General features: G+C 42.5%; 1 protein-coding gene across 3 annotated transcripts in view; it reads right to left on the bottom strand.

Moving 5' to 3' along the window:
- Positions 1 to 5945, bottom strand: part of CELF2 (CUGBP Elav-like family member 2) — a gene marked incomplete at both ends in the record, with an annotated part of 372062 nt that extends 366117 nt beyond the window's left edge. For all 3 annotated transcript variants that reach the window (XM_082009660.1, XM_082009658.1, XM_082009649.1), the window contains one exon: positions 5529 to 5945. In XM_082009660.1, the coding sequence (XP_081865786.1) occupies positions 5529 to 5581 (53 nt within the window). The remainder of the gene's footprint in view (positions 1 to 5528) is intronic.
- Between the last annotated feature and the right edge of the window lie 6451 nt (positions 5946 to 12396).

The following is a 12396-nucleotide window of genomic DNA, read 5'->3' as shown; positions in this document are numbered from 1 at the left end:
ATGGAGGAAGCATTCATCAAGAAAAAGACATCACTGCTGGCATAGGAAGCCCCTGAACTGCAAATCACTGGTGGCTGGAAGAATATTACTACACACTTATCATCTTAGACTCTTGCCCAGCATCTGTGTTGCTGGCACAGTAACTTTGTATTACGTTTAAGGGGATAGGGCAATTTAAACAATTAGGCGAAGGAACATAGCAGTAATGGTACGTAAACCTCTTTGTGAGAGCATTCAGTTGAACTGGATGGTTAAATCCCCCATAAAGCACCTGGAAGGTTTAACAACTCATGTCCAAATGAACAAGATGTATTAAGCTTGTATACAGGCTCGATATGAAAAGTGGATTGTTTTTAGTAAAACAGTGGAGAATAACCTCTTATTGAAAAGAGTGATATTGAATTTTAATCAGGGGAAAATAAAGATGCAAGAATAAATCTGCACAGGCTTAGAGAAGGACTAGATGACTTTCTCAGCCATCAACAATAGATGCAGGAGTGTGTTATAGCCTAATCTATTTTCTGTTATCTTTACTTTTTCAATCACCCCATATATCCTGCCTTTTTAAGAAAAGAAAAAAAAAAAAACACACCAAGAAAAACTGCCAGTATTGTCCTCTACAAAGTGCAGAGGAAGCACAGATACAAAAGGTGAAAAAATTATTAAAACTCATACTTCAATATAGCTGGCCCTAATTTTTCATCCCAGTATTACTCACTTGAGTGGCTGTAGAGTTGCACATTCAAACTGAAAACAGAAGAATCCAGACTATGTTTTACTGCTCATATTTTACATCTCAGAGCTTAGTAACAACCACCACCCCCTGGTGCTACTCATCTGTGTCACAACTTGGGACTTATGTGACCCACTGCCAGCCCTTTCAGTGCCATCTCTGACTTGTTCTGCATTTTTGGAGAGGTTTGCTGGAAAACCATTTCTCAAATGTGTTTTTAGTTATTACAAGATACACACACCCTTTTTTGCTCAGATTTATGTTTTTTAAAGCGAGCATATTGTGTCAATTATGGGGGAATTTGTATTCTCTGCTGACATCTGAAACTCCATTATCTGTATTTCATGGTGGTGATGGAGTCCAGCATTATGTCCCTGGGCCAAGCTTTCAGGGCTTGTTTTGGTTTGTTTTTGAGGAGTGGGTGGAGACAACATTGTTCAGGTCCTCAGAGTAAAGCACATGTGAAATATTTCCCCCCCTCTGAACAGTAGTTCTGTGTTGGGTGTCCATGAACTTAACTGGTCTGTTCAGGTACTGAATACAACACAGGATGCCTTATCTTAAGCTTTGCTAGGACGGCAAAGGCAAAAGCCAAATCAGGAATAAGACTTGCATCACTTACAGTTGTTCCAGTTCATTGTCCTGTGCCAACAACTGAATTTCAGCCCTTCTGCATACTTTCCTCCCCCTTCCCCAATGTGAAGGCCTTGAAGCCATTTAACCCATCATAATTCGCAGGCAATCACAAGAGCCAGGTGTGGGGACGGGACTATTTGCCCAAAATAGCTCATAATACAAACACCAACAAGGCTGAAATTGCTCCTCCTGGACTGACTTGCCAAGCATGAAAGCCACTTTTTTTTTTCCTGAAAAGCCAAACCAGTTACAGGCTTTTTGGATGGTGTGCGTGGTGTGAAAAGGCATTTTAGAGAGAACATCTGAATCGGTAAACTCGCCTGACACGTGATGTGCTCCAAACAAGATGTTCCCAGCTCCGCTAACCAAGTCCTATGGGCCAGTTCAACAGGACTTGGGAAATTCAGGTCATCTGTATGCAGAGCAAGATTTGCTGCTTCACAGACTGTAAGTCGACTGCTCATCTGAGTGAAAACTCCTACTCTTTGCTTGGATTTCACCTTGAGGTTGCGAAGTCAAGTTAAAAACAACTTTTTTTTCCTAGCAATAAGCCACAGAAAGGTCACATACTTCAGACAGGAATGCAAAGGGATACAAGGTCTTCCCTGTATAGGTAACTCCTGTGATTTATAGTGCTGCATTTAGCCTTGTTGGAGCCAAACTAAGGGAGAGAAGCAACAGAGATGTGGCCTCAAGGGATTTTTTTTCTTTCCCCTCCTGTTTGTGCCTCTCCCTGCCAGGCTACTGCTCTGCTCTTGCTGTTGTAGGGTTCCAGAGCACAGACTCTGGCTTCGGGATCAGTGACCAAGGCTGTCCCTGTCATATATGAGGAATAAAACCACGTCCCAGAAGTACAGGGCGAGTTTTGAACAGGGATTAGAGATATCCCTGGAGTCACAGCTCTGTCTCTTTTACGTGCTGGGGGGTAGATCCCACTTCTCATATAGTTCTGGAGAGAGGTGAGTGGGGTTTGTGTGTCAGTGGAGGGCTGGGTGAGCACACACCATTTGCTGGTAAGGCTCTGAAGGATTTTAAAAAGGCCTGAAATTTTGTCAGTCTCTCCTGGCTCCAAAGACTACAGACATAGCGCTTTAGTCTCCCTGTGAAAAGTGAGAAGGCATCTGTAAGGGAAGATCAGGCAGCAGTGTGTTAATGTCAAAGCATAGATGTTTTGCTGGGAGCTTATCTGAAAAAGAGGCAACAGGAGGGGTGAAAAAATAAATCCAGGAGCTCTCATAGATTTACTTTCCAATAACTTTAATATTCAGATCACTATCAAGAAATCCAATGGAAGAAAATACTTTCTGAAGTCGGTTTTGTTCTGCCCATCAAACTGTGGTGAGAGCCCCCGAGTTCCTCCCCAATGCTGCGACGTGAAGGCAGTGGGTGCTGAGAATTGCAGTTCTCACTGTCCTACCCCAGACAGACACAATGAAGGAGGGAGGCCTGATGTAATTTTATATATACACACACTCTATTGCCATTTATTTTCATACCTCTGCTAACTCTCCCAGCCCTGCTGAGTGAAGTCCAGCAACATCTCCTCCAACACCACTTCTCCCACCCGTTACACTCCCCCACCAGCCACAGCCTTGTCTGTTGTTGTATTCTACGTTTTCCTTTATTATTACCTTTATTCAGAGGGCAGAGGATGTGCTTCCAGGGGATTTGGGGAGCAGGGCAGAGGAACCAGAGCTCAGCTGAGATGGGGGTAACCAGCACCAAGGCAGCCCATAGCTGCTCCGAGCCCCTGGGAATTATTAACCCCCGATGCAGTCGTGCCCCTGCCTCCATGAGATCTGCACCCTTCGGGCTTTTCCCAGCTAAGCAGGTCTCAAACTGTGAGCGAGTCACGGAATGAATTACCGGGGGTACACAAAGAAAACAAAATTGAGCATTTGCCACCGTAGGACACTACTCTGGAGCTGATCGTAGCATTTGCTATGGTGTTTCATTTGGGTCTTAAAGAATTGCTGTGTGCCACCTAAAAGAAACACACGGAAACACTCCTTTATTTCTTATAAATATTAGCTACAGGCTCCCTTGATACATGGAGCAGAGACACTAAAAATGGTAAGCTCAGAGGCATCAAACAGGCTGGAAACTGGCCTGCAGAAGAGGAACTAAAATTTATAAGGGGAGGCAGGACTGGCATGACAATTTAATAAATCGCGAGCCATATCAGCTGCATGTTGATGCCTAGCTCCTTTTTTTTGTTTTTAACTATTAGTGATCATTTCACTTATATTGCACACTGCCTTTTCCCACCTTTTAACCCTGCAGTTGATCTGCACAAAAGTCATGGCTGTACACAAAGAAATGTCCAGTAAAATTGACTTAATCACATCTTTGCCCTGCGCTGTGTTCATACAGCTGTAATCCCCAGATTCATACACAATGTTGGGAAACTTCAGTCATGCTGTAGGGAAAAAGTGCCGGGGAGGTATTTCTTCTACAGTCATGTAAACACATCATTTTTCTTAGAAAACAGGATTCTTCGAGAGGGCAAAAGTCTCTCCTCCTTAAATCTTTTCAACTTTCAAGTTGCCTGTGTCATCCCTCAACTCAGCAAAAATCAGGTATCATCTGATGTGACTAGCGGAGGAATCAGAAGTCGTCTTGCAGAGCTAGATAAACTTTTAAAATAATTCCTAGAATAGCTTTTCTGGAGCACACACGCCGTAAGACAACACATATGGAGCTCTGCAAAAGCACTTTACTGGCATTCGTTGGTGATGACTCACAGAAGTCACCCCATGCTCTGGTCCATAGTGTGACCACCCGCCCAGATGCCAATCACAGCTCTGCACTCCACCATCCCGCACAACACTATGTTTGAGCTAACATCCACACTGAAGTTTTGGAAGTCAAATAGAAACTCATAATTCTGTGCTGACAGTATAAAATAAAATAAAATAAAAAAATAAAATAAAATAAAACTTGCAGTAGGACTGCTATGCCAAGTCTCAGACCACAGACAAGGATAAAGGATCTTAGTCCACATTCTTACACACAGGCTCTGAAGATGCTCAGAGAATTTTAAACTTCTGAAAAAGAAAGTTCAATGCTCTGCAAATAGGAGGAAAAAAACCCTAGTCGTGTAAGCAGACTTTGAGGGATTGTTTTTCCTCTTTCAGCTCAGGACACATTAAGTTCTTTAAAACATTGTATCAAGAAGCTCAAGTATACTTTAAATTATTATTATAATAGTATAAAAAATAACATTACAATTCACACACCCCCTCAAAATCCCTGTAATTTACTCCCTTAAAAAAATACTGTATTGGGTATAGCTTCATGTTTTGCTTAAGAACTGAGGGAAATAAACTTTATATTTAACTAATTGTATATTTTTGCCATCTACATTCCCAGATGGTTCCAATGTTTTAGTGAAGTTTCTGCAAACCATCTGCAAACTTTTTACATGTCCGGATTCTCAACAGGCAAAACCAGGCACTTCTAACAACATTAAACATGGACATTTAACATTGTGGAGTTTTAATATCTGCAGCAGGCATTAACAGTGATTTTTTTTCCCCCGTTATCTTTCTTTTGAGCAGTTCGAGTAACAACTTTTCACTATTCAGAGAAAAAAATAATAGTGCTGAGGCAAAAATCAGTGGCAAGTTTTAAGTATCAAACACATGCCTTAGAGGGACAACAAACTGTGGAAGTTTCAACAACAAAACGAAACAAGCACATTTGTCCCCCTTCCTTCCCCCAAGACTATTTTCCACTTCTTGATCAACTTTCATGCTGGTTTTTTGCTCCTTTGAAGTTTCCCATCCATTCCCCCGCAAAGCACAGTGAGGGAAGCAGAGAGTTAATCCTGCGGTTTCAACTGGTGTGAGCCTTTACTATTAACTTGAATTTACAGAATAATCTCTCCTTTAAAAAAAAAAAAAAAAAGAAAAAAAGAAAAAAAAGAAAAAAAATTCCTCAGTGCACTGTAACACCGAGAAGTATATTTTAAAAATCTCCCTCGGGTCTCTCTAAACATCTGCTTAAAGGTTTGCTGTATCTTAAAAGGGCTCTAATTACCAGAAACTCCTCTCTTACTTAAGCCCAGGGCTCACATTTCGATTATAACTCAAGCTCCAGTTAATTTTAGGGCTAAACCAAAAATGCCTGTACCAAACAGAAGAAAACATAGGCCTACCTTAAAACTTTCCAGCTTTTCAGAGGATCCAAGTCAGAGATTATAGACACCATTGTAGCAATAATAACAATAAAATATATATATATATATATATAAAAACACTGCAGGGAAGCCTAGCCACAAAAGCAGCAAGTACTCTACTCAGTGTGGGAATGACAACAAACCCAGCACAGCTCTTCCTCCTTCTCAAGCTGATAAGCACTTGTCCCAGCTTCTCTCCACCCCCAAAATCAATCTTGTGCTATATTGCTTCACAGTCCCAGTTTCATTTCTTCACCACTACCTTTTAAAGCCCTTGTAATCTGCTCCAACTGATCAAATTTGACCTTTTTGTAGCCCACTTTATTCCAAGCACAGCCCTCAGTTAAATCTCTCTTTATTAACACCGTCCTTCTTGGCTTTCTTTTGGAACAAACACAGCTCAAGCTTGAAGCCTCCAGCCTTTGGCAGCAATCATTTACAGATTACTGCAAGCCGCAGTCTTCTCCTTTTGGGTATTTCCTTCTGCCCCTGAGGTTTGCTTTTATATAATTTTGTGAAGGTTGCTGGGGGTGTCCCTTGCCCTGCTCCGTGCAGGTTGGAGTCTGACACTTCTAAAGGAGGCACTTTCCACCGCAGCCCCTCTCCCACCCTTCCCTCCTCCCCTTGCCCCTCACCCTCCCGTGCACAGCCAGATACGCGCGTTAAAAACAGTTTACAGCCTTTTGAATACAGAATCATCTTTCTCGCCCCTTTATTTTTAAAAATCTATTAGACTTGGTAGACTTGTAAGCTGAAGCTGTGGCTGAAAGCAGAGTGATTTATAGCAGGACTGCTGTTAACGGTAGAGTAGTAAAATCCTAATGATGCAGAGACAGCTGTACCATTTTGGATGTTTGAAAAGGGAAAAGGTGTCTATACAATTCCATTAAATCCATTTCTTCTTTTTGTTGCTACTTAGAAAATAAATAGTAAAGCACACTCCAGATCACTATGGTGATCTGAAAAGTTGTATAACTGTTGTTAGTGTGTGTTTATTTAGGAAAATCTAGATGACTGGCTTCTTTTGTGTTTCTGTAACACTTTTTGACATTGATTTCCCTGCATTTAAATATTTCTCTTTGGTATTGGTTTTTTTTTTTTCCTCTCTAAATATTTTCCATTCATCCCGTGAATGATTGTACCCTCTCCTTGAGCTCCACCAATTCACTAGGAATTGTGGAAATTCCAAAATTAAAATTCTGGGAGAAGGAAAAGCAAAACTACCCCAAATGACAGGTACTTCCACTCTGCTATTTATACCACAGACATATGCTCCTAGTTTCTCTCTGCCACCAGTTCTCAAGAAAAAAAAAAAAATTAAGATCAGTCCTTGTATGTTAAAAGAATCAGTAATACGATGGTCACCTAGAGATCTGGGAGTGGGTGACATTGCACACTCATGGGAACATAATAAAGGGTATAAGAAGGCATAATAAACCTTTGCGTCTGGTTTAAGTCTTCCACCGCCTCCTCCTTTGCTGAGATAAAACTCGAGCTGTGTCTAAACTGTTTTCAGGGTTCCCTTGTAAACCGTAGGCTGATTTGGGGCAGCCTGAACTTCCCCGAGCTGGTGTCCCTAGGGTACAAAGGCAGCACAGTCTACCTTTGCACAGAAGGTGACGCTGAGGCTTCCCACTGCCCCAAAAAGATTTTGTGACTATTTTGTCTGCCAAATGGAAGCCAGGAGATAGTGGTCAGACAGAAACAACCAGTTTTAAGCTAACTAGATACACAATGTCTCCTTTGTTCAAAGCTTTGTTCAAAGTGCATCATTGGCCCCTCATTCAGGAGGAAGGTACATTGAGTCCTCTCCTGCCCCTTTTCCCACCCCTCAGCCTGGCTCAGCAGGTTTGGCCATGTCAGTTGAACCATTTAGCAAGTCAGGCACCAAGTTCTGACATCTCGATTTTACATCCTCCCAGGGGCAAGAGCTCCAACAGCTTTGTTTTATCCCTGGGGGGTGTAACAAGGATAAACCCAGCAGAGACTGCTGAGGGTGAGATTGCAGGTCTGGGGGAGGAGGGTGGAGGACAGCGGGGGGGTTACAGATGCTCCACCTTCCTCCCAAAGCCAGCGGTACAGGGTGCTTCTCACCTGATACACACATATCTTTCAGCACTTCTTCATAGATAAGGGTTGTGTCGACCTCTGGAGACTTTGGGGCCATATATTTATTTACCTAGAGGAGATGGGTTAGATGCTTGCCACAGAAAATGAAATTGCTTCTTGTCATATCTTTCTTTGTGGAGCTGAGGAAACCTTCACTTTTAGCGTGGTAAGCAATTAAAAAGAGATTGTCTGGTGCCTCTTCCTTTCTTCCCAAGTTTGTAAACCACCGTCAACACAGGTTAATCCCTCACTTGAGGCTGGGGAGGACATAAGTGGTTACAGCACACTGCCTTTTCTCTTTCTAATTCACTGTCACATTTACTTGTTTGGAGCTGTATACATATATTTTCCCATGTAAACTTCTCACTGAATGTTTCACATTGATGACCAGGCTCAAGTAAGAAAGATTTCAACTTTAGTCTGCAAACAAAAAAACTCAAAATACCCTGTCCTATCATGTCCACATGGAGATCGGTGACGAGTGCTGTCCCTCAGGGGTCCGTATTGGGACTAGTGCTTTTTAATATCTTCATCAATGACATAGACAGTGGGATCGAGTGCACCCTCAGCAAGTTTGCAGGTGGCACCAAGCTGAGTGGTGCAGCTGACACACCTGAGGGACGGGATGACATCCAGAGGGACCTGGACAAGCTTGAGGAATGGGCCTATGTGAACCTCATGAGGTTCAACAAGGCCAAGTGCAGGGTCCTACACCTGGGTCGGGGCAACCCCCGGTATCAACACAGGCTGGGGATGAAGGGATGGAGAGCAGCCCTGCTGAGAAGGGCTTGGGGGTACTGGGGGATGAAAAGCTGGACATGAGCTGGCAATGTGCACTCGCAGCCCAGAAGGCCAACCGTGTCCTGGGCTGCACCCAAAGCCGCGTGGCCAGCAGGGTGAGGGAGGGGATTCTGCCCCTCTGCCCCGCTCTGGGGAGACCCCCCCCTGCAGTGCTGCGTCCAGCTCTGGAGCCCTCGGCACAGGAGAGACATGGACCTGTTGGAGCGGGGCCAGAGGAGGCCCCAGCAATGCTCCGAGGGCTGGAACAGCTCTGCTGGGAGGACAGGCTGGGAGAGCTGGGGGGGTTCAGCCTGGAGCAGAGAAGGCTCCGGGGAGACCTTACTGCAGCTGCCAGGGCTGAAAGTGTGCCTCTAAGAGAGATGGAGACTGATATTTTAGCAGGACTTGTAGCAATAGGACAAGGGGTAGTTTAGTTTTAAACTAAAAGAGGGCAGATTTCTACTAGATGTAGGGAAGAAAAGTTTCTGGATGAGGGTGGTGAAACCTTGACACAGGTTTCCCAGAGAGATGGTAGATGCCCCATCCCTGTAAACATTCATGGTCAAGGTTGGATAGGCCTCTGAGCAACCTGATTTAATTGGAGATGTCTCTGCTCGTTGCAGGGGGGTTGGACTAGATGGCCTTGAAAGGTCCCTTCCAACCCAAAGATTCTGTGATTCTAAGTCCCCTTGGCAAGCTCAGTTTGAGTCCTTGTCATGTCCTATCCATCTGCTGTTGCCCATCAAGATGAGAAAGATGCTATGATGCTCTGCCTTTATACCCCACTTAGGAATCTAACTGGTTTCAGTTTCTGTATGGGTCAGGAGTAAGTAAGAACTACAAGGTGAGATACCTTTACATTAAGGTTGGATGCTCCTATATCCCTAGAATTCAAGGACTAAAAACATGATGGGGAGGACCGAGGTTTCCCTTGATGTAGATGGAGAAACCAAAGCCAAGAGAAATAACTTAACCTGTCCCCCACTTCAGGTCAGCGCCAAACCATCCCAGAGCTCCACTGCACCAAGATCTGAGCATTTCTTACTCCATTCACCCATAAATTCCAGAATCTATCTCCATTTCAAGAATTTTGTCTCTAACAAGTGTATTTTATACTTTCAATAGACACATTTTTCACCGCCTTCCCACAGAAATCACTCCATTATTTCCTTCAACATATTCACATGAAAACTATGCCACAGGAGTAAAGATTCTTATTGCCTTTCCATTTGCAATTATTTATAGTTTGTTTTTTTTTTATTTTCACCTTATACTTTTCATGTCTGGAATGAAAGCCAGGTCTCCGTTTTGCTGGACGTGGCTGGCATTTTGCCAGCTTTTCCTACAACACTGAAGAAAGTAACTATAAGCGTTCTAAAAATAAAACTAGAAGATTAAGTTTAGCACAGAGGAACTTGTGACAGGCAATGGATTTTCCAAAACAGCCTCATGTATTTCATACAGCATGTAGCTATAGTAGGAGAAAACAAATAAAATAGAAACAGAAACCCACTGTAAAATTATTTTAACTCTTGTGCTTGGATAGCGGCACTCCTGCCCATCTTTTAGCTAAACATTTTTTCTGTTATGGTTAAGAGCTTTGTCTTCAAAACTTTTATTTTTATGCTTTGAGTGAAGAAATTTCCTATGATCTTCAGCTTGTTTTCCAAGAAACAGCCAGCACATCTGTGAAATATTAGTTAAGCAAATTTATTACAGTTAGCCAGAAGGCAACAACCCTGAAAGTTTCCTCTACCTGCTGAAATCCAGCCTATTGTGTAATTTGGGTTTCTCATGCCATAACATGTCCTACCAGCAAGAGTTTAGCAGTTCTCGGTTGATATGGTAAAGAAGTACAAGCTTTCCAAGATTTTGAGTCATGTTACAGTAAATATATATGTATATACTTTTGAAAACAGTATTCGTCTGTTATACACACACATACACAAAAGGATCTCTAAGCAATGTCATCATCCTTAGTTTAGACAGCTGCGGAGTCAAAAACGTTCCAGATCAGCTAGCTACAAACATTTGAAGGTCAAGTATAGGACAAAGCATTTAAAAAACATAAGCAATGATGGCTACTGAGTATTAGAAAGATGATTTTATGTCATGAGACTGTTTTTTCCCAACTGTTTCTTTACCAGAAATCTATTGGACTGAGGAGTTCATAGCGTTGGGCAGGAAAATAAACCAAGTATAGCAAGCAGTTTGGGTTGATTATTTAATCTTCTTTCAAGGGTGTTATCTCATTCAAAATATTTTAGGAGCTAAGGAAGGTCTGCCAAAGCACAACTTTTTAGTCAAGATGCCCAACAGCCTGGTTATCAGTCAATAATAGAGAAATAAATAACCTTCTAGCATCTTCCCAACACATATTTTCCATCGCTCGCTCATACAAAGCAATATTAAGTTATTTGAAAGAAATCCTGGTCTTTTACCAGGAAAACCTCACTCTCCCTAGGCAGCTTGTCATTAAACAAAAGCTTATCCATTAAAGAGTGGCCTCCAACTTCAGGGCTGCTGTTGTGGGCTGATAAAGGTTCTTCTCCAGCCTGTCTCATGCTGTCCCTCCCCACCAGCCTTGCCAGCCCCCGCCTCTCCTCCCAGTGCCTGATGCCTCGCCTTTTAAGCAATGGAGTGACTAATTGAAAATGCATTCCAATGTTTTACAAGCAGCTTTTCCTTTCCTGCTGACCAGCCAAATGTTTTAAAGCTGGCAAGATGCTGTTTTGACTTGGGAAATCAGGCACTGGTTCATGGCCTGGATGTGTGAAAAAAATATGGCTGAATTCAATAATTCTGTTAAAAAAAAATTTAAAATCTCACTTCTAGAACTGGTATGAGTAAATCCAAATATTACGAATCTTTAAAGCAAGTCCATTCTCTCTTGGTGAAATACATGATCTGGAAGACAAGAAATTGTAAGTCCTAAGTTTAAGAAATGCACAAAGTAAATCGTACACCAGTGCTTGAACACAACCAGAGAAAAAGCAGTTTCAAGCAGTCGTAAATCCAAATTGCAGTTACCCTTTGGGAAAGAGTACTGTAACTGAAACAACCTGGAGACAGTCAGTAATGGCTGAATCATGACCGGTCGGTGGCCAACCAGTCTGGGATTCAGTGCATCTTATCACACACAGCAACTTAGAAGTTGGCTTCATCTGGCAGCTGCAGAGATTTAAGGGTTTTGTTGCTTTGCTAAACAGCAGGTCTGATTGTACAAAGCCTGCACTTTAACAGTTAATCGTTAATCTTAAATTACATAAATGTGTCTCATCGACTTCTCACTTTTACAAAAAGTCTGCAGAGACAAACTTTCAAGAGATGGCTTTTTTTTTTTTAACACAGATTGTGATTTTAATGGATTTTCAAGTACTTTCAGGTTTTGCTCATGACAACTGCTACAATAAAAAGCCTTATGAACAAAGATGTGTTTTGTGCCTATTCACCTAGCTGAAAATGACTGTTACGGTGTACTTTATTATGGGAGAAATGCTTTCCAGCCTCTCTGAAGAGACAGTCTTCCCCAAACTCCCATCATCCTAATTATTTTTAAGGTGTTTGTAGCTTACTTTTAAGCAGCATACGAGCCAAACAGTTCCGTCCTGTGCTAAATTTCTCTTTATTGGCTAGCAGGGGGGTTTCTTCATTCTGCAGCACTGCCAGAGCCAGAACACTTCTGTAGTCCGAGGCAGGGCTTGCCCTTCCTAACCCAAAGGAAAGAATGAAAGAAAAGAAAAGCTCCTTGTATTTGCCAGACATGTTCAAAAAGAGCTACTTGCACACCCCAATCTGCTGCTTTCATTCCATTCGGGGGAGTCATGGGTCAAATTTGGTAGAGAGGAAAATAGCAGCTGTTAACCGTTCTAGTGCCGCAGCAGACTGAAAAACCAAAGCTGACACTGTCTGTCATTTTAGTTCCATTCTTTTGGTGTCAGGTCATACAGTGAACACC

This window comes from Phaethon aethereus (assembly GCF_964289735.1).
Source record: "Phaethon aethereus genome assembly, chromosome: 1".
In the NCBI taxonomy this organism is placed as follows: Eukaryota; Metazoa; Chordata; class Aves; order Phaethontiformes; family Phaethontidae; genus Phaethon; species Phaethon aethereus.
The sequence above is the reverse complement of the archived record's forward strand: the minus strand, read 5'-3'. Positions and strand labels throughout refer to the sequence as shown.